The sequence below is a fragment of the Mixophyes fleayi genome, chromosome 12 (genome assembly GCF_038048845.1).
Source record: "Mixophyes fleayi isolate aMixFle1 chromosome 12, aMixFle1.hap1, whole genome shotgun sequence".
NCBI lineage: Eukaryota > Metazoa > Chordata > Amphibia > Anura > Limnodynastidae > Mixophyes > Mixophyes fleayi.
The window spans coordinates 30,989,359-31,008,903 of NC_134413.1; the positions used below are offsets into that span (position 1 = coordinate 30,989,359).

Here is a 19,545-nt window from a genome sequence, read left to right on the forward strand (position 1 = left end):
ACATACTGGTAGATTAATTGGCTGCTGACAAAAAGAGGATTTTTTTTACTCATTGTAAAATCCATTTCTGCGAGTCCAGTGGGGGACACTGCGACCAATGGGACATTCCAAAGCTGCCCCCTAAGGGTGGGCTTGCTCTGAAACAGCTGCTAGCATCCTGAGAAGCACCATGATGTGCCGCTCAGGAAACACTAACTGCCCTAGAATGAATAGATTATTGGTTCTACAAACTGAAACTGTACAGACCACATAGCATGTGAGAGCCCAGACCTCATTCAGAAGTTTCAAAGACGCATCAGAAGACAGAGACGCAAGACAAAATGTCGGAACGACAATCTCCTGGTTGAAGTGAAAATGTGAGACCACCTTCGGCACAAAAGAGGACTTTGTGGAAAGCACTGGCCTGACAGAATGAAACACCAGCACCACACCCCCAACTCAGACACACAAAGAGTTAAAGAGATAGCGAGTGGAAACACCATTTTCAGGTAACAAACTGACTCATTCCAATGACTCTAGTAAGAGACCTAAGCACTAAATTGAGTTCCAACGGCTCTACAGGATGAAGAAAGGGGGGTTGAACTTGTAGAACACCTTGTAGGAAGGTCTGCACAACTCTCATTAATGCCACCTTGCGTTGAAAGAAAATTTGAGAGCGTGCTAAAACCTGCATTTTCAAAGGGGGATGACAGAGAACCTTGTCTAAATCCCCTGTAGGAAGGATAAAAAGTGGGAAAGACTAAATCACAAAGTGTGAACACCGTGACTTTCTCCCCACTGAATATAGGTTTTTCATACACAATAGCAATTTGCAGAGGGTGATGGTTTCCTTGCCTTAATCATAGTCTGCACAACCTTGTGAGAAAATCACCTGGCCCAAGGGGTCACGGTTTCAATAGCTATGCCGTCAAAGCCAAATGACTTAAAAAGTGACACCAAAGAGGAACCTGAGCCAGCAGATCTGGGCAAAGAGGCAACTGGTATGGTTGATCTACAGCCATCCCTAGGATGTTGGAGAACAATGTTCTGCACGGCCTATCCGAGCCACTAGAATGAAGGCCACCCATTCTCTTATTACTCTCTCTAACACCCGCAGGAGCATGGAGGTCGGTGGGCCAAGGTACACCAGTCAAAACCTCCACAGGATGGTCATGGCATTCGTGCACCTCGCATTGAGGTCTGTGGACTTTACGCAAAACTGAGGAACTTTGACATTCAAATGTGGTGCCATGAGATCTATATCTGGCTAGCCCCAGGCCTGATGAGCAAACACCTGTGTGTGAAGGGACCATTCTCCCAGATGGATCCTGCTTTGGCTGAGGTAATCTGCCTCCCACTTCTCCACCCTCGGGATGAATGTGGCCGATATCACTGGAACATGGCTTTCTGTCCAGGACATTATCCGTATGTCTCCTGCATGGCCATGGCACTGCATGCTCCACAGTGATGGTTCAGGTTGGCTGTTGCATTATCCGATTGGACTTTTAGGGGCTTTCCGGCCAGGACCCACTGACCTTGTTAGAGCGTTCTGTAGATTACTCTTAACTCCATGACATTGATAAGAATTCTTGTTGAGACCAGTGTCCCTGGAGCTGAAGGGGGTCTATCACTGCTCCCCACCCAGACAGACTGGTGTTCATAATGACTAAGTTCCACTCCCAGTTTTGGAAAAACAGACCTTTAGTAAGATTTGGTCTTCTCAACTACCACATGAGGGAGTGGCCTGTGGCTGTGGACAAAGTAATAATCTGCCTGGCAAGCTGAATGGTGGACCTGGACCATTTCCTGAGAAGCTCCCACTGAAGCAGCATGGAATGAAAGTGTGGTAAGGCACCGCCTCAAACACAGACACCATGGTCCCCAGCAATTTCATGCACCGAGTAGAGAAACCTCCTGCCTGGCCAGTAAAGCCCAGGGGGTAAATGTATCAAGCGGAGAGTTTTGCGGCGGGTTTGAAAAACCAATCAGATGCCAACATTGATATTTAGGATAACCTTATAGTATGCGCTAATAGAAGTATTTAGAAATACATTTGGAGTATAACCTTAGGCAGCAATATTTAATATCTACTAAATCATTGTAGATTGGACACAATAACAGATAATTAGCTACTGTTTTTTATTCACTTTTTTCTACTCTATATACACTTCTTGCTATAATTTTAATATGAATAATCTCACAGGAAATTATTTTAAAGTACACTAATAAACATTACATTTTATATAAAACATATCCTAGTGCATTATAAGATAAACCCCTGCTTTTTTCTTGCACAAGAAAATGTAGACTGTAAACTCAAATGCACAGGGACTGGTGTACAAATAAATAATAATTTGTATGGCAGCTAAAGGAGAGTGCTTGATTACATGGGCTATCCAGCCATATCTAGTACTTAATGAGAAGCTGGTAATTAATTGAAAACCTGTGTAAATGAGGGACACCAAGCATATTGAAAGTAAGGGTTTCCGCACAGATGTGGCTTCTGCACTAAGAAAGCAAATAAAGACTATCCACCATTATCAGTCTCATGTGTACAAATGATAGACTACCCTGGTTGCTTAGAATTACGGTTAGCAAAGCTGCAAAGAGGGGCCTTTTGGAAGGCAAAGCAATACAGTCAGACAACTGCGGATTAACTGCAAATTTAAACCAGGAGCCAGTTTTATCACAAATAGTCTAACAAGACCTCCACAGATAAAAGACAGTCACATTGCAGTGCATAAACCACTCATCACACCTGGCAATGCTGGTTTGCGAGTTTAGTGAAGCAAAGGTAATGAACTATAGAGCACTGGATAAATGTGATATGGTCCAATGTATCATGCTTGGCCATGTTCTCAACAAATAGACTACACACGTCGCCAATCTAAAGAACGCTACAGAGCAGAGTGCTTGTTTCCAACAACGAAGGTTTCTTTTGCTTCCATTATGTGGGGCATATTTTCCTGGCATGGTTTGGGTGCAGTCATTTTCTTAGAAGGCAAGATCAATGCCAATCGCTACTTATTGGTACTGAGGAAAGCACCTTCACCCCATTTTGCAGTACCCTTTCCTAATGGAAGGGGTGTCTTCCAGGATGACAATGCCTCCATTCACAGAGTACGTGGTCAGCCAGTAATTTGGTGAGCGCAACACTGGTGTTATCCATATGCCATGGTCTTCTAAGTCACCAGAACTGAACCAAGCATTGTGAAATATTCTGTAATGTCTGAGACATCACCATCAACCATGTGTAAGTTGAGTGACTATTGATTTCTGCATCCATCCTGTACAGGTCCACACATTGGCAGACTCCATGCCACAGCAGGTTTACATTTTTGTCCACTACCTGTACCTTGGCAGACACTTTGCCTTACGGTTACACAAAATGGGAAGCCTGGATTGCATTGAGGGATAAGATGACGGATTTAATTGGCAGCCTGTCTGGATTCAGCATAGGGTAGTGCTGGAACTGTGGTATGGACAGGTGACAACACCCACAGTTCTCCGGCTAGTGGACACTGCATCCCACTGCCCAGAGAACGGTGAACCAACAGTTACAGACGCTACAGAAGACAGACAGCCTCCTTTCTGGTAACAGGAAAAGCCAAGATGAAGCCGTGATAATCGTACAGATTGTGGGGAATAGTCCAGCGGGGCTGGGAAAGAAGCAAGGACTCCGAAGACAAGGAGCCCCCTAAAAACACACATTGTGTTTCCCAACTTTAGTATTTATAGTCATCATTTAAGGCAGATTCTGACACATTCATGTTTTAACTATCCCTTATAAATGTTGTGTAATCTCAGAATGTGGAAGTGTCTCATAGCACAGCATTCAGCATGTTTATATAAACAGTTTATTGTCCATGTACGACAGGCAAAAACAGTGACAATGGAGCAGCATGGGCCCTCTACAGAATAAGCATACAAACAAATGTGTACAGCAAACAACTTTAATTATTTGACAATTTAACTGAATAAAATATTTAAAAAAAAACAACAACCCACTCCAGCCCTCCAATAGTGTAACATGGGCCATACTTTACTTTCTAGATTTCTATTTTCCTTGCTAGTTATGATGGTTACAAATCATGGGTATCTGTACAACAGTACAAGTATAAATGGCACATGATGTAGATACTGAAGCTTACATGAAGTTGTTATATTCACGCCTCAGTGATGTCGCTAGTTCATAGGCAGCACTCTCACCAATAATGGTTAAGCCACAAAGTGGCTGCCTGCACTGTGTGTACACAAGTGTTTTTTTCATTTAAGTTCAGTGCTTGTCTGACTAAATCAGTGATGGCTAACCTGTGACACTCCAGGTGTTGTGAAACTACAAGTCCCAGCATGCTCTGCCAGCTAACAGCTAGTTATCTGCTGGCAAAGCTTTCTGGGGCTTGTAGTTTCACAACACCTGGAGTGTCACAGGTTAGCCGTCACTGGACTAAATCAATCTCCTCTCCATTTAATCTTGATAAAGGTCCATAAAGGAATGATAGAATCTTGCAATAAATATTGTTCTTCAGTTTGCTCAACACTTCGCTTCTGAATGTGACAAAATGGAATCTGACAGACTAGGGTTCTGCTGTGTAAACAAGCCAAAATATGTAATGCAAACAAACACTATGGGGTATATTTAATAAACTATGGGTTTGAAAAAGTGGAGATATTGCCTATAGCAACCAGATTCTAGTTATTTATTTAGTATCTTCTACATAATGACAGCTAGAGTCTGATTGGTTCCTATAGGCAACATCTCCACTTTTTCAAACTCACAGTTTAGTAAATCTAACCTCAAGACTCTTTAGTTTTGAAGGTTATAATAAATATTAGTATTTAACATACATGTATAGTCTTTTGCCTAGCCTGTAATACAGCAGTTCTCTGGTCTTGTTTTATCACTTCTCAGTAGAAAAGGCTCTTTTCATCAGCGGCGGAGCAGACTTTCCAACATCAAACATCATCTCAAGGGGCGGGTTGTTCAGACAGCACCAGTCTGGAATGCGACCGGTCTGGTTATAATATTCTTTAGCTACAGAACGACTCCCGAGGATGTCCTGTAACGCTCCAAATATCGCTCCTAAAAAGGGAAAAGAAAAATACAATCTGGTTAAAAAGACATCTCTGTGGGTTCACACAACTCATTTCCAATGCCAACCACAATAAATGTCCTCTAATACTGGAAGCATGTCTTGTGCTATAGAAATAAGATACTGGGCATCTCCCTTCAATCCAGTCAGAGGACTTAACATAATTAGTGCACCAGTCCTACACACAATGAAAGCAGCTATTTTGCGGGGTGAACAAATATTCCTAAACCTGCAGTGAATGAGCTCACTAGGAAACAGGACAGTTTATAACACATGCCTCAGGCCTACTATGTGGACCGATGTGGTCAGTAAGTGTTCTCTTTGCTATGTGATACAATGGGTGCATTCCAGCTCCTGTGTTGAGACATGTGAACATATTATATATGCACACGGTGCAGCCATTTTTGGGAGCAGAACCAATATTCACAAGCAGCCAGAATATCACTTAACTAGGAACCTGTGCAATGACCATGAACATTGGTCCAGCCCACAATATGTATGCCACTGCCGTGCATAGGTGAAATCAGCTTTGTAGCAAAGAGATGGACGTCCTCCCCTTCCTGCATAATGGTGACCACAGTCCATATCCTGCTGAACTACCGGATCACAATGGGCCCAATTACGGTGGTCAGCCAATAACAGCACATGAGGTTGGAAAGTCTGTGACCTGTATTTGCTTACATGCATCACAAGCAATTTGATCGATCCCAAAGCATCTTAGTCATTGGTCTCTTAAGTATCGTCATAAACCAGAAATCATCATCATCATCATCGTCATCATCATTTATTTATATAGCGCCAGCAAATTCCGTAAGCGCTTTACAATTGGGAACAAACATTAATAAGACAATACTGGGTAACACATACAGACAGAGAGGTAAGAGAACCCTGCTCACAAGCTTAATATCTATATAATTTCCCAACAGGTCATGTCTTAATGATTTGTATAAATCAGGCACAGGTGAAGCAATCTATTAGGCTGAATAAATAATTCCCCCCTCCCGTTTCACAGACAGAAATCCATACAATATGAGCTGCTGGGGTGCATGATGACCAAGGTTGGGAAACCTTGTCATAAACAATTAATTTGCTTAACCTTAGTGCTCCATTTGTGACCAGCATAGTGCATGGGTCAGAGGTCACACTCCTGCTCTGTTATGACGGGAAGAGCAGTTACATAAACTCATGGACATAATGAATACATTACCTCCAAGCCAGGCCACACAGTTGGGTTTTGCAGGAGGAGCGTGCACCTTGAAGGTCTTGGTGGCGAGAGTTTCTTTATATTTTGGCTTTTCGACCAAGTATCGGATCTCTGCCATTAACCTGTGAAGGAACCCCGGCAGCATCGCTGTGCCTCCAATAACCACAATGTTTTCAGCCAGTTGTTTCCTAGTATCTATAGGACACTGACACACAGAAAGGCAGCTTTATTGCAGGAAATGTCACAAGTCTCAGTTCAGATGAGAAACATGCAGCAACAATTGTAGACACATCTCCTACTGGTAGGTTCACAATAGGACAATAGGGAGAAAGATAGAGCCCATCATACTGCAGAATACTACTGCTTTTTGGGGTCTTTTAAAAAGTACCAGTTATTGTTGCTGACAACACTGGTCATATAAGTTATCTGCTCTTTACAATTGTAACTTTAGGCAACACCAACTACAAACACATGGCAGATGAGCAGTATCCATTTATCAGCGATGTGTTACCTGCACAAGCGAGTCCAGGATCAATGTGGCGATAGACTTTGCTTCATTGTCCTGCTCAAACAGTATTTCTACAACAGAGTCCCTGTAAAGGATAATAAAAGATCATGTAGCTATCACCCAATATACTGCTTCATGTATCCTTAATACTTTTCTTTTTACTGAAAAAACGCATTTCCTACAAAAAGCTGTATGTATGAACTTCATTTCAGATATAGATGCTTTTGTCCCTACTATTGTCCTGCATCTGTTTGAAAGGAGCTACTGTGCTGTTGGAGAATCCTGCTCCTTTCACTATCTAAGTCTGTATGTGACTTCCTGCTTGCCCACATCAGGACACGGTCCTTGTCCGCACACAATCACATGATTGGACAGGTCATGGCTTCCTGCAATATCAGCACACACATCTCCTTAGCTACACTGCAGTGAACATTGTTCAGGAGAGAACAAAGGAAAATATACTTATGCCAATAGCTCTCTCTTCTACGCATAATGCGTGTAGATGATCCAAATCTAGCGATGCCTCATTTTGCCCTCTCCAAGTGTGAGTACAAGGTACAGAGCAGGCATACCCTGCTCTCCTGTAGCAAAGTTTCCTTAGCTGAAGTGTATCTTAATCTCAGCTAATCCTGTCTGTGTCCTCTATGGCTGAAATAGTAAAAGGAAAAAAATAAAATAAAAATGTTATGTCCTTTGGATGATTTATTTTCATGTGGATATAGATTGCTACAAATTTCAGAGGCATTACAGACTATGTTACAACTTGGATAAGAATCTGTAGATACATGAAAACAAAAAATGATTCCTGCTTCTCTGTAGTGTCCTACACATAGACAAGATACTAAAGTGTCTTCCTACAGTCAATGTGAGGAGCACTGCAAAACAATTTAATAAAGAGTGAAATGCCAAGGAATGTGTGGATAATGAGAATTGAATTTAGTATATTTTAGGCATGGTGCTCCTAATTACAGAAAAAAAGAACCCTATCCAGAAAACCCTAAATCTCCAGCACTCCTGGTGAAAGAACCCATACCTGTATAATATAACAAGGCACAGACCAGTGCAAATCTAAAGGGTATAAAAAAAAAGGGGGCAAAAATGTGAACATATATTCTAAAACATAAATCAAACCTGATAGCTCCCTTGACGTGCAAAATCTTCTGTCCATCTAGCGGATAATCAACGTCAGGAGGAGGATCGGGGCGCTGGAAAAAGACCAATGTTTGGAGTCACAAACTTAAACCCCACATTTTCAAAACTAACAAGAGAATCCTGGAGACGGAGCCTACCTCACAGCTGCCATCAATGTTAAATTTGGCAGCCTGGATTTTGAGCCCTCGCTGCAAGTCACTAACAAAGCAGATGCGCACTGCAACAACAAAATTAAGGTCAGTAAGAGAAAACGTCTGGAGCTTAACCCCCTTCAACATCTGTGCTTACAGGGCAACTAAACCTAATACACAAGTGGTCTCTATGTAAAATGCTACTAACAACATTTACAAATATATGTCTAAAAGTTTCAAGATAAAGTCGTGAGCGTGGGGTGAGATACTTCAGGTCCGTAGACCCGTATGTGCTCCGTAAATCTTAATTGCCATTACTAGTTTTAATAATTGCAGCCTTAAGTGCAGGAAGCCTCCACTGTGCATCACTGCAGTACGTCGCTGCCTCATTAAAGGAATTACACACACTCCCTCTTCTGTGTAGGTGTAAATATTTAGGAGCCTTAAGGAAAGTATAAACATATAAGTACTGGGAATGCCCTGTGGGAAGGATACTGGCAGGACCATGCCCTGTGCTATTGAGTAACATGCTGAGATAGTAAACGGTAGGAAGTCTGTCAGCTTTCAGCACATGGTCTATGTTACATTATGAATTATAGCTGGAAGCACTGGATGGAGGGGGCACTTTTGCATAGCTGGTTTTCTCAAGAAGGAGGTGTATATTAACAACTGCACTGAAAAAAAAAAAACAAAACTAAAAGGAATGAAGCAGCCTAATTCCAAACACTTTCATGTAACACAAGTTGTAGGAAGTGGGCCAACATGATCTCTGATAGCTTTAGTGAACGTATTGAAACAAGGCTACAAGTGTCCTATGATCAACAGGAAAAGCACACTACTACAACAACAACAACAATGTAGGCAGGAATTATCATCATCAGTTTATAGTTCTACCATACCTTTAATGTCTTCCACTATGTCTTCTGGCACACTGCCTGCAAAAACATGCAATAAAATTACAAAAAAAAAAAAAAAAAAAAGGTAAACACATTCCACATTCAGCACTGCATAATAGCCATGGCTGCTCAGTAAAGCAACAAGCGCACAGATTCATTTGCATTTTCCTGGACAAAGGACGTGATCTTACTCATTACAGATGGGAGGCTTTGGTCCTTCGTTGTCCCCATGTTGGCTGTGCATTGTTCCAACAACTGAGCTTCCAGCTCTCTGCACACATAAGGGTAGAAATAGAGGAAAGGGAAATATCAAACTTAAAAAGGGCCATTTAACCTAAACTACAAATTACCTTATATAAAATTGCCCTCAGCTGCACATCAAATGTAAACTGAATGTCAATATTTGGGAATTATTACATATGAAATCTTTTATTAGAAGCAAACTATTGTTCTTCGTTATCTATTTGTTTCGCTAAAGATGGCAAAAAAAAGTCTGACTTCTGTGACAAAGTCTATCATGTAGTCCAAGTGAGATTAAGATGAAAAGTACATTACATATTTCTACAGTTACATGCTGAAATTTAGGCCATTTTAGAGATATTTGGCAGCAAATTTGTACAGGCCCAAAAAAACATCATCTTCATATGTCAGTCAGGGTGGTAAACGCAGTTAAAAGACGGCATCACCGCGGTAGTGGTGCCTTGTCATATTCCGCATCTGGCCATATATATATATATTATGGGCACATTGTGCGTACAGTGACACGGTATACTACAGAAGTGTAATAAATATAGCTAGGTAGAGATTGATCCCATGTTGATGAACGGCTAGTTTGAGAGCCTTATTATAAATATGGACATTGGTTTCATTATCACTATCTTTAATAGGGTCTGTTCATATTAACATAATCCTACCTAATTTGAAAGTTTGTTCTTCTGATGTATATCTTATTGTAGAGACTCTTATGTGACATTGTCAGCCAAATATCCACCAACTTTGGACAGAAGTTGATGTCATTTTTTGCAGGAATTTAAGTCCTTTAACAGCAATCCTGTTCTTCCTCAACAGACATTAATTTATACAGTTGTATTTAAGATTTAAGTATTTTATTGTAATTTATTGCATTGCATAAATAGTGTATATTGCAATTGTTTAATAAATTGGATTATATTATCCACGAATCGCTAGATGTTTTTGTATTCGTTCTGTTGCAGAATTTTATATTTTGGCCATATAGATGTATGTCTAGCTATACTTGCAAGAATGGACTAAAGTCTCACAGTTTAAAACATAACTCTTACTTGTGAATAGCTTTCCCACCCAAGGGAAGAGACCCCCAGCAGCTGAGAATTGGAATACCTTCATATATCTAGCATGTGTTAAGGGAAAAAATCTATTATAAACATTTTCTTTTAATATATAAAAGTGTCTCAAGATAAATAAATAAAACTATAAGCAAGGCAATTTGTGCTATACAAATAACTTACACTATATTACTGCATGAGACCAAGCACATCAGATACAAGATTTCATATTGGATAAAACATTCAACTGGATAAAAGCCACTATACAATAGGTGCTGTATGTACTTGGTTTTCAGATTTATATTCTTAAATGGATATAAAACAGCCAGTTTCCACAAGCTATGTCCATATAACTTCCTATTTCAGAAAAGGATACAGGCAGAACTAGACTCTCTCGATACCCACAGTCCAAGACCATGCCAGAGTTGATGCCAAGTGTCATCAGAGACATCAGGTGACCTGGGGCAAACAGCACAGACGGAACCTGTACAGACAGACATGAACTTGGTTACCTGACTATACCCTGTGGTACTGCACACTACCTATCAACCTTCTTATCAGATATAAACACGTGGCTATGCCTGCATACTGGGCAATAAGAATTTAGGTTATTTAGTATTTAAAGAATATAGATTTCTGCACTCTAACCTCACTGTTTCAATGTTTTCCCACAGTTTTTAAGAAATACTATATATTCCTTGCAACTGCAAGGACTTCCATACCTACTGTTAGTATCAGGCATAGAAGGCAGTTCATAAGCGGTTATAAAAACGGTTATGGTCCTCTGTGTCCCCGTCCTGCTGGTGTCACTGCTCGGGACGTGGGGACATTTTCTGGTCCTGCCCAGTTCTATAGCCATTATGGGCTGAAGTTTTTGATTTACTGGTGGCAATCTTCTGGCACCCTGTTCCTCCCTCCCCCGAGCGGGCCCTTCACCACTATCAACCCTCCATTCCACAATAGGACAGATATGTGTTGGGGCATGTCCTTATAGCCTCCAGTGCAGCTATAGCCCAGGTATGGAAGCAGCCATCACCTCCCCCACTGACAAAGAAAGTGAATTATAGTTTGGAGATGGAGACTTTGGGGGTGCCCTATTCTACGACGGCTCTCTCCACTAGTGATGTGGCGCAGTTGGCAGGTACATGTAATGGAGGGAGCAGGAGCTTCTCCTCGGGGTACCCCACAGATTGTGAATACAGACTCTTTGTAATTAATAGGGTTGTACTGCCAGACTGTTCTAATTTCATGCAGTTGCTTGTTTATAGATCTATCTCCGTACTTTCAGGTGTGCAATTACTTTTTTATTTTATTTTATATGACTTACTGTTGGGTTCCTTACTCACTATGTACCCCTCGTTCCCCTTCCCACCATCTTCATGTTCTTCCCCTAACCTCTTTTTTTGTACCCTTATTTAAAATTCTTGCAAAAGCTAATAAAGTTTTCAGTTAAAAAAAGACAAAAAAAAAATAAAAAAAAATAGTAGCTACTTTATAGCTAAAAAGAATCTTTTCTTGCAATTAGTTAAAACTCCCTCACCCTGATCACTCAGCACCTTGATTATCTCTTAGGAGAGAACAGTTTATTTTCCATATTTAAATGGTTATCTGCATTAGCTTTAAATAAGGGAAACAGTTATCTGTATTTTAGTCATATTATGTGCCAATATGTAATAACATAGAACATGTGTTAATCTCCTTGAATGTCACTGATATCAAAGCCTCACACTGGGGACACTGATGAGAACTTTACTGGAACATCTAAGGCAGAATTTCTCTCTCTCCATCACAGAGTGATATTCTGGTTATCATCGGAGGTGTCAGACGGAACTAAGTAGTGCCCCTAGCAACACAGTAATCTCAGAGATTGCTCAAATGTGAAATGGGATTAAGGAAAAAGAACACAGGGTTTCCACACAATAACTGGCCTCCTCTCCATCACACATTGAAGTAAAGCGGAGGACAGGGTACCTTTATCACCCTTATGTTGGTACAAGTGTTAGTTCCTGTACACAGAGAAAATAAGGCCAAAGCATTTTTTTTTACATAATACATTAATATTGTACAACTGTACCTTCCCACGTCGCACATTGATGTCTTAGGACCAGTTAACTGATTTGTTGCTTCTAAATGCTAGCAAGTGTTCTTTTTTTTCTTTAAATACCGCTAGCATGAAAAAGCTGGGGTTCGTTTTAGCAATTTTTAAAACCCACAGAAGCGTTTTAGATGCGGGATACTAGCATCCTTAGATGCATTTAAATCTAATAGAATGTGCCCAAGCCCTTAGGGTACTTGTGAGCAGTTTAACAGAACACAATGACAAGCACTGAAACGTTACTTAAGGCAAAATTACCAGCCTCACGTTAGAACCACTATTTTGACAAATGCTGCTTCTGGCATTCACTCAGGATGTTAGTATAGCACAGACTAATGTAAGATGTGTCAATGCAATCCTCATGCGCACACTTATTGATGCGATCACACGATTCTTTTTTATTTTAATACTGCTACCACTTAACATATACATTAGACCAGTGGTCAGGAAACAGCGGCAAGTTACCCCAAATGGGGTAAAAATGAAATTCCTGGGGGTAATGCTGCGGATTCACAGGCTGTCAGTTGGATTGTAGACCCCTTTTAAAATGTGAAATTGCTGTTATACCAGAAGAGCCTCAAGGGTTGGCACTTCTTGAGCTTTGATGCAATAATGAAGCACTGTATTGCATTTGAAAACAAAGCAGATCTGTCATATTTTTGGATGTCAACAGCTGCAAAGGCATTCAAAATTGCACACGAGGAGGCAGTCAAAAAGTTGCTGCCTTTTGCAACAACCTACCTTTGCGAACAAGGATTTTCCACTCTAATAAACATAAAATCAAAGCCAAAAAAAATCGATTGGACGCTGAAGACTGTATCCAAATTGCTCTGACATCAAAATGCCCCAATATTGATGCTCTCGTATCAAAAATTAAGCAACATAATTTCTCCAAAACCTGAAGTTTTGAAGTTGAAGCTTTCAAAGAAATTTTGAATAGATTCCAAAAAAATTTGAATTCCAATAATTAATAATATAGGATTTCCTTCCTTTCAATCAATGGGGTAACGTCAGCGTATCTAAATATATTTTGGGGTAAAAGGTAAAAAAGTTCCCTGACCCCTGCATTAGACAAACAAAGATAAAATAAAGGAATTTGAACAACAATAAAAGAGTTTGTGTGCATAATGTATGTACCATGTAATAATATTACATGCTCTGTTGACTACAGGTATTTCAAACAATAAGCTACCACTGAGCTAGTTGTGAATGAGAGTTGTACAACAATTATGTAAAAAAGTATAGATCAATACAGGATATACAAAAAAGTTTCCTAGCCACCCACAAAGCTAAGAGTCTACATTTTACAATTTGTCCATAACATCAGTCAACCTTCATTTATCCATTTTCCTCTGGGACATTTAAAAAGGTATATTCTATACAAGTTGGAGAAATGGAATTTTTACCTGAACTTTTAGAGAACTTTTTAGTCTTTAAGATGTTCCTTCTTTGTACACTATATTCTAGAATATTACAGTATGTCACAACTTTTATAAAATATATGCAATCGTGTTTTATATTTTTCAGACTGAATACAGAAAAAGTAGGAACTTATGCTGTCTGAACAGAATAGAGAATAAAAAAAAATAAAAAAAAAAAAAGAAGAAACAAGTCTACATTCTTAAAAATGCAGGGAACAAAGCCCTTTTTGTAAGGACTTTTTTTTTATAGAATACGGTTTACATTCATAGTCATCCTTTAAGACATATTTACCAACATTTTCAGAGTCCTCCATTTTTAAAGACCTATAGAATGATTGCCCCCCCTCCCCAGAGGTGCGTTTATAATTTTGACTACACTCCCCCTCCCCCAGGCGCTGTGAACTCAGTTACCTCAAAGTACTTAAACAGAACCCGTGTAAGGGTTTCCCTGAAGTGAGTGGGTGACAGCACGGATTCTAATATGACAACACGGCGGTCGCGGGGATTCACCAACAGATGTCTGGAAAAACAAGATGTGAAAAGGTTTACAAAGCAGAAATAAAAGCACTGGTCGGATGCTGAAGATCAATGTGTTAGGAATATAAATCTGAACGCAAAAGTAATTTCTACCATGTGATCAATCTGTTGCCCATGTAATACTGTCTACAGTGGACATCTAACAATTATGAAAACATTGGAACATCTGGAATTTTTTTTCCTTTAACATTGATGTGAGGGGCCTACTACATAGCTGTCCAATCTTCGGGAATGTCCGGGAGACTCACGAATTTCTGGGAGTGCTTCCGGACTCCCGCTACTTTCTTAGTGAAATGGGATGGGGGGGCTGGGTAGGTCCTTAGTGTAGGCAAGAATGGACTAGCAGCGCCTGCCCTATGACATCCATGACTCCATACACCTCTCATGCCAGCTCATACTGTCCTCAACTTGCTCTCAATGCTCCAGAAATAACCTCCTGAAGCACTTTCATACTGTCAATGCAATGATTCTATTTGCCATGTGTTTCAACAAGCCTGATAGGGAACTGCAAGAACACCATCCAGCCAACAGTGTTCACTGCCTAAAGGTGTGTTCACTATAGGTACCCTTCACCTTTAAAAGTAGAACATTTGAACATATCTTGCATATGTGAAGGGACTGTTCTTGTCTGTATTGTGTACAACAAGTATATCTCAATGAAAACTAGGAGGTACAGAAAAAAGGTCAATTTAAAGTGGAGCAAAAGCCAAAAAAAACAAAACACTTCTATTGTATGACAACACAGAGCAATTCATCTTGCCTCACCTTTGTTGTCATGACGCAATATATTTCTCTGTTACTAAATGAAGCCATATTTCTGGCTTCGCCTCATACTACTGGCATCAAATAATGCATTGCACCAGTGTTGCTAACTGTAGCAGAACATGCAAAATCATTCCAATGACCTCATACGCACTCGCAATGTTACTTATATTCAGCAGTGATGTTTTCCCAATCACTGCCCGCTCTATTGACATCAATGGAGAACGTCCAGGGACCTCACCAACAAAAGTCAAAAGGGAAGTTAACAACAGGATGTTAAAACACATATGGCATGCATCTGAAATGCATATTAAACTCAAATTGGTATAAAGCCTAAAATCAGGCTTTTATTTTTATAATTTATAGCAATATATATTATTATTATAAACAGCAAATAAAGCACCACCCTGCACAGTTTAAGAGAAATTCCCAGTAAACAAAGGCCAAGAGTGCAGAATTGATGTTAGGCAATATGTACATATTAATTACAAGCAAATGCACTCATGTATGACCCTTGAAAGCAGTTTTATTATGTAAGTGTATGTTGCTCCTTATTCCCTAGCGAATCCAAATGGTAGTGCAGTAGTTAGGCAGCATCGCACCTTACCTGAAATACAGCATGTGAATGAATTCTACCAGATAGGAATACAGTTCTTCAGTGTTTATATGGTACTGGACTACTTTTATTGGCTGTGAAGAGAAACAATAGAATATAAAAGACATCCTTTGGCAGGGTACAATAACATAAGAGTTCTAGTTTGACAATATATGCAACTATAAGACAAAACAATAAAAGTAAACATGTACGATAAACTAAAATAAGAAAAAAGTACAGTCAACCCCCTATTACAGGCTATTCGAAAGAACATGAAAAATTGGCATAAGAACTAGCAAAAGTGTAGAATTAAAAAAAAAAAGAAAAAGTAAAGTAAAGTTAAAGCAAAAAAAGGGAACACACACACAAGCAATCTGTAAGTTACCACAGTGGTGTATGATGTTCATCAGTTTGTTCTAGCATATAAAATGTGTAGACTTATGAAACGTTAATTTATCCTAACCTCAGCAAACATATCCAGTCTGTATACAGTATTTTGGACTATTTGCATTGCTAAACAATTGACTAATGTACTCCTGCAGTAATACACAGCATACACCTAATATACAGCATTAGAACAGTATACTTTTTGAGGTAGATATTATGGGAAAGGTTACTGTAAAATCAGGCATATTGGCCAATTAAAATGCTCTGGAAAGAGAGCAGTCTATGAAAACAAAGGAAACTTGGGGATGTAAAAGAGGAGTGTGACTGTAAAATAAAGGGAGCAGCTAATATTATGCAAAGAAGTTTGCTACAAAAAAATGAATGTATTCTCATCCAGGCTTTCCTTCTAGGACTTCAAAAATCTAACCACCCTATACCAGTATTCTACTATATTACCTTTGTAAGGCCAGGTTTGCGTATTTCACTACTGATAATGCATCTTGGTCCAGTTTCACCAACAAATCCGCATCTTTAAAACAAAAGCCTTAGTTACATTTCTCTAGAAACAGTTCATTTTAGGTTATTATATGTTTTTGCTTGCTGTTTATGACAACTACTTTGTAGACAATTCTACCAGTCTACACCTATGTAAGGAGCATAAATTCAATGTATGTGTAATACGCATATAAACTCAACTAATCACCTTTATCAGCTATATAATATGCTACAGCCAATAAGTCCAAATAGTAGAAAGACCAGAACCGGAATTAACAAAACATGTTATTCTGTGCCGTTTAAGAACAAAAGCGGTTAAGAAAGTAACTATAATAATTATTTTATGTATATATAGGAGTTTTCTCCCAATAGTATTCAAAGCACTTCACATTTGCAGATTTCAATAGATTGAGACCTTTCGGATCGTGCAAAGCAGCAAGTTCCAGAGAGTAGAAGCCACAAATCAAAGCTTGGGCCCAGGCGCGGGCTGGGAGATGTCAGCCCGGGGGGGCGCACAGGCGGCCGCATCACATGACACGCGATGTGGCCACGTCATTGATGACACGGCCGCATCGCGCGTCATGTGATGCAGCTGCCTGTGCGCTGACGCGTCCGCATCCCATGTCATGAGATGCGGTCGCCGGTGAAAACAGGCTATATTGCATCCGGGGGGCGGCCGGCCTACCCCCCGGCCCTAATAGCGGTAAGACTGAGCGGCCCGGGCCAGCCAGCCCCTGCTTGGGCCCCATATGATGTATAGGAGATTCTAGGTACTATTGACTAAATTAAGCAAGTGGGAGTATAGGGAATCAAAAGCTACTTCAAGTATGTAGGAACACGATTATGCGGGGCTTTCAATGTCAATAAGACTGGGTGCACACTATAGGTGTTTCATACGATTATCGGGCCAAACACCTGTAAACTGACCGTTCGGCCCGATATCGCAGTAGCGTGTACACTTACAAGATAACCGATAGTCTCACCAAAGCACCGATTGTCAGTTCATTTGGTTGATCGGTAAAACTAATCTCATTCAAATCACCTTCTGATCCTACAGTGTATATGCACTCGTGATCACGATCTCCAAAGAGTTTACAGAGTCATGATCTTTTCAGCCGATGCCCGCAATGAACATCAGCTACTGTCCTGGTGAATACATATAGAGTGCTGGAGGTGGAATAATTCATTCGTTCAATCGGAGACTGTATATTTTGTTCAGGGTCACAGAAGGTAACGGAATTTATAATGACATTGTGGAAAAGACAAAGTTTATTTTGGCGGTTAACAAATTAATTTATATTTTTCTATCATTCTCTAAAAGACTAGAGGACCAGATGAAGAGCACAAATCTGAAGGTAATGAATCGGTCGGGCATGAGTCGCCCGACCAAAACATCAGTCGTAGGTACAATTGTTGTAGATAACAGAATGGTCAGAAAATTCTGTAGTGTGTACTTAGCCTAAGACAATCATGAAACAGATTCACCATTTTACACTATAAATGCAAGTCAATAGGGATCTTAAATTGAGGGTAGCTAACCTGTAATTTAATTGGCAATAGCGAGAGAGAAAAAAAACAAAAAAAAAAACAAAACACACAATCCGATATTTAATCAATATATAAAGGCCTCTAATAAAATATTTTGAGGATTTGCAGTAATCCTTTTGAAGGAGCAGCAGTCTGATTGGACTCTTATGACTTGGGTAATGTGAAGTTAAATACTTTTGTGTCAAATATTTAGTGTTACTACTATTAATTAGGAAAGCACTTAATTTTTAAATACATTTTTTTAAATACTGCAGCATTTCAACCATTAACAAAGTGGGCAGTATGGAGACTGGCCAGGAACACTAGCCCCTTGTTAAATGAGAATGCACTTGTAGGATGGTCACTCACAGATTCTTTATCAGTTGTGTTGCTCCCATGATTCTGGCCAAACCAATTACTTGGCCGAGCAGAGTGTCACATATTCCGTTTCCTATTTAGAAACACATTCAAGTGGCCATATTTGGCTCCACGGCACTCAGACCAAGTAGCCAGATCACTTGGGGACATACCTTAAGTACAGGCTGACAGCAGTCATCCACCATTCAAATTACAGACATGCCTAAAAATCAATTGTGATTAGATCAACCACACTCAGTGATACCCAGCCAATTCGCCAGTATGAGCGACACCAATTTGCTGATGTACGTGGCCAATATAAACCAACTGGCAAATCATAGTGCATGTACATATGACTGTAGGACGGCCTCAGAGTTACTGTCAGTGCCATTTTATGGGGATGGCAGCAGTGCCCCCAGCTGCTAGCACCATGGGGTACAGAATAAGGTCAGTCTGCTGGAGATTTCTGTATAATTTTACAGTCTCTAGGGAAAGAAAAAAAAAATTGGTGTACTTTACTTTGATGCCTATGTGCTGCCATTGCTCGGGGTACCTCCATGCATACAGTGCAAAACAGATAATACAAAATAAATTATATATAAGATGTGCTTATCAGGCACCTTGAATACTATACATGGGACATACTGGACTGTCAGCTGAAGTGACATCCCGGCTGCAAGGCCCATGCCGCTCCCAATGAACCCTGTGCCCCTAGTGACAGCCCCTATGTTAGGACATCAGGCTGCCCCCGGTACTCACTTGGTAAAGGCCTCCCCTATATCGATGACCACTGCGGTCTTCTCGCCCCCGCTGCCCAAACCCTCGTACAGCGCCATCACTGCTCTCCTGGCCGGCTGTAAAAACGGGAGGTGTGACGTCACTGCGGGGGCCTTCCACACCACTCGGCCTGTCTAACGCAATGCCTGTGTGAAATGTTCCAGTATTGGGACACTGTCCCATGCAGACAAGACTTTACCCTATTTCAAACTGCAAACCTGACATTTCACTCCGGATTAGCCTCATGTTCTTTTGCACACATGCTATTGTGGCTGTTGCACTTCATCCTCAAAGCCTGGAGACTGTCCTCAAATATTCTAAGGGT

General features: G+C 40.3%; 1 protein-coding gene across 1 annotated transcript; it reads right to left on the bottom strand.

Moving 5' to 3' along the window:
• Window positions 1-3,918: 3,918 nt before the first annotated feature.
• ACTR10 (actin related protein 10) lies at window positions 3,919-19,332 on the bottom strand. The gene is made up of 13 exons (XM_075192903.1): window positions 19,203-19,332; window positions 16,521-16,593; window positions 15,690-15,772; window positions 14,195-14,303; window positions 10,644-10,751; window positions 10,265-10,332; window positions 9,155-9,234; window positions 8,967-9,002; window positions 8,074-8,153; window positions 7,916-7,989; window positions 6,788-6,869; window positions 6,280-6,481; window positions 3,919-5,062 (listed from the first exon to the last, which is right to left on the bottom strand). Exons 1-13 carry the CDS (start codon window positions 19,277-19,279, stop codon window positions 4,881-4,883), a joined length of 1,254 nt encoding a protein of 417 aa, XP_075049004.1. The 5' UTR covers window positions 19,280-19,332; the 3' UTR covers window positions 3,919-4,880.
• Between the last annotated feature and the right edge of the window lie 213 nt (window positions 19,333-19,545).

Coding starts and splice junctions, on each gene's coding strand:
- ACTR10 (XM_075192903.1), bottom strand. CDS start 19,279: ATGGCGCTGTACGAGGGTTTGGGCAGCGGGGGCGAGAAGACCGCAGTG. Junction 9,235..10,264: donor GGTGGGAAAGCTATTCACAA/GTAAGAGTTATG, acceptor TTATGTGTGCAG/AGAGCTGGAAGCTCAGTTGT. Junction 9,003..9,154: donor AAGCCTCCCATCTGTAATGA/GTAAGATCACGT, acceptor ATGTTTTTGCAG/GCAGTGTGCCAGAAGACATA.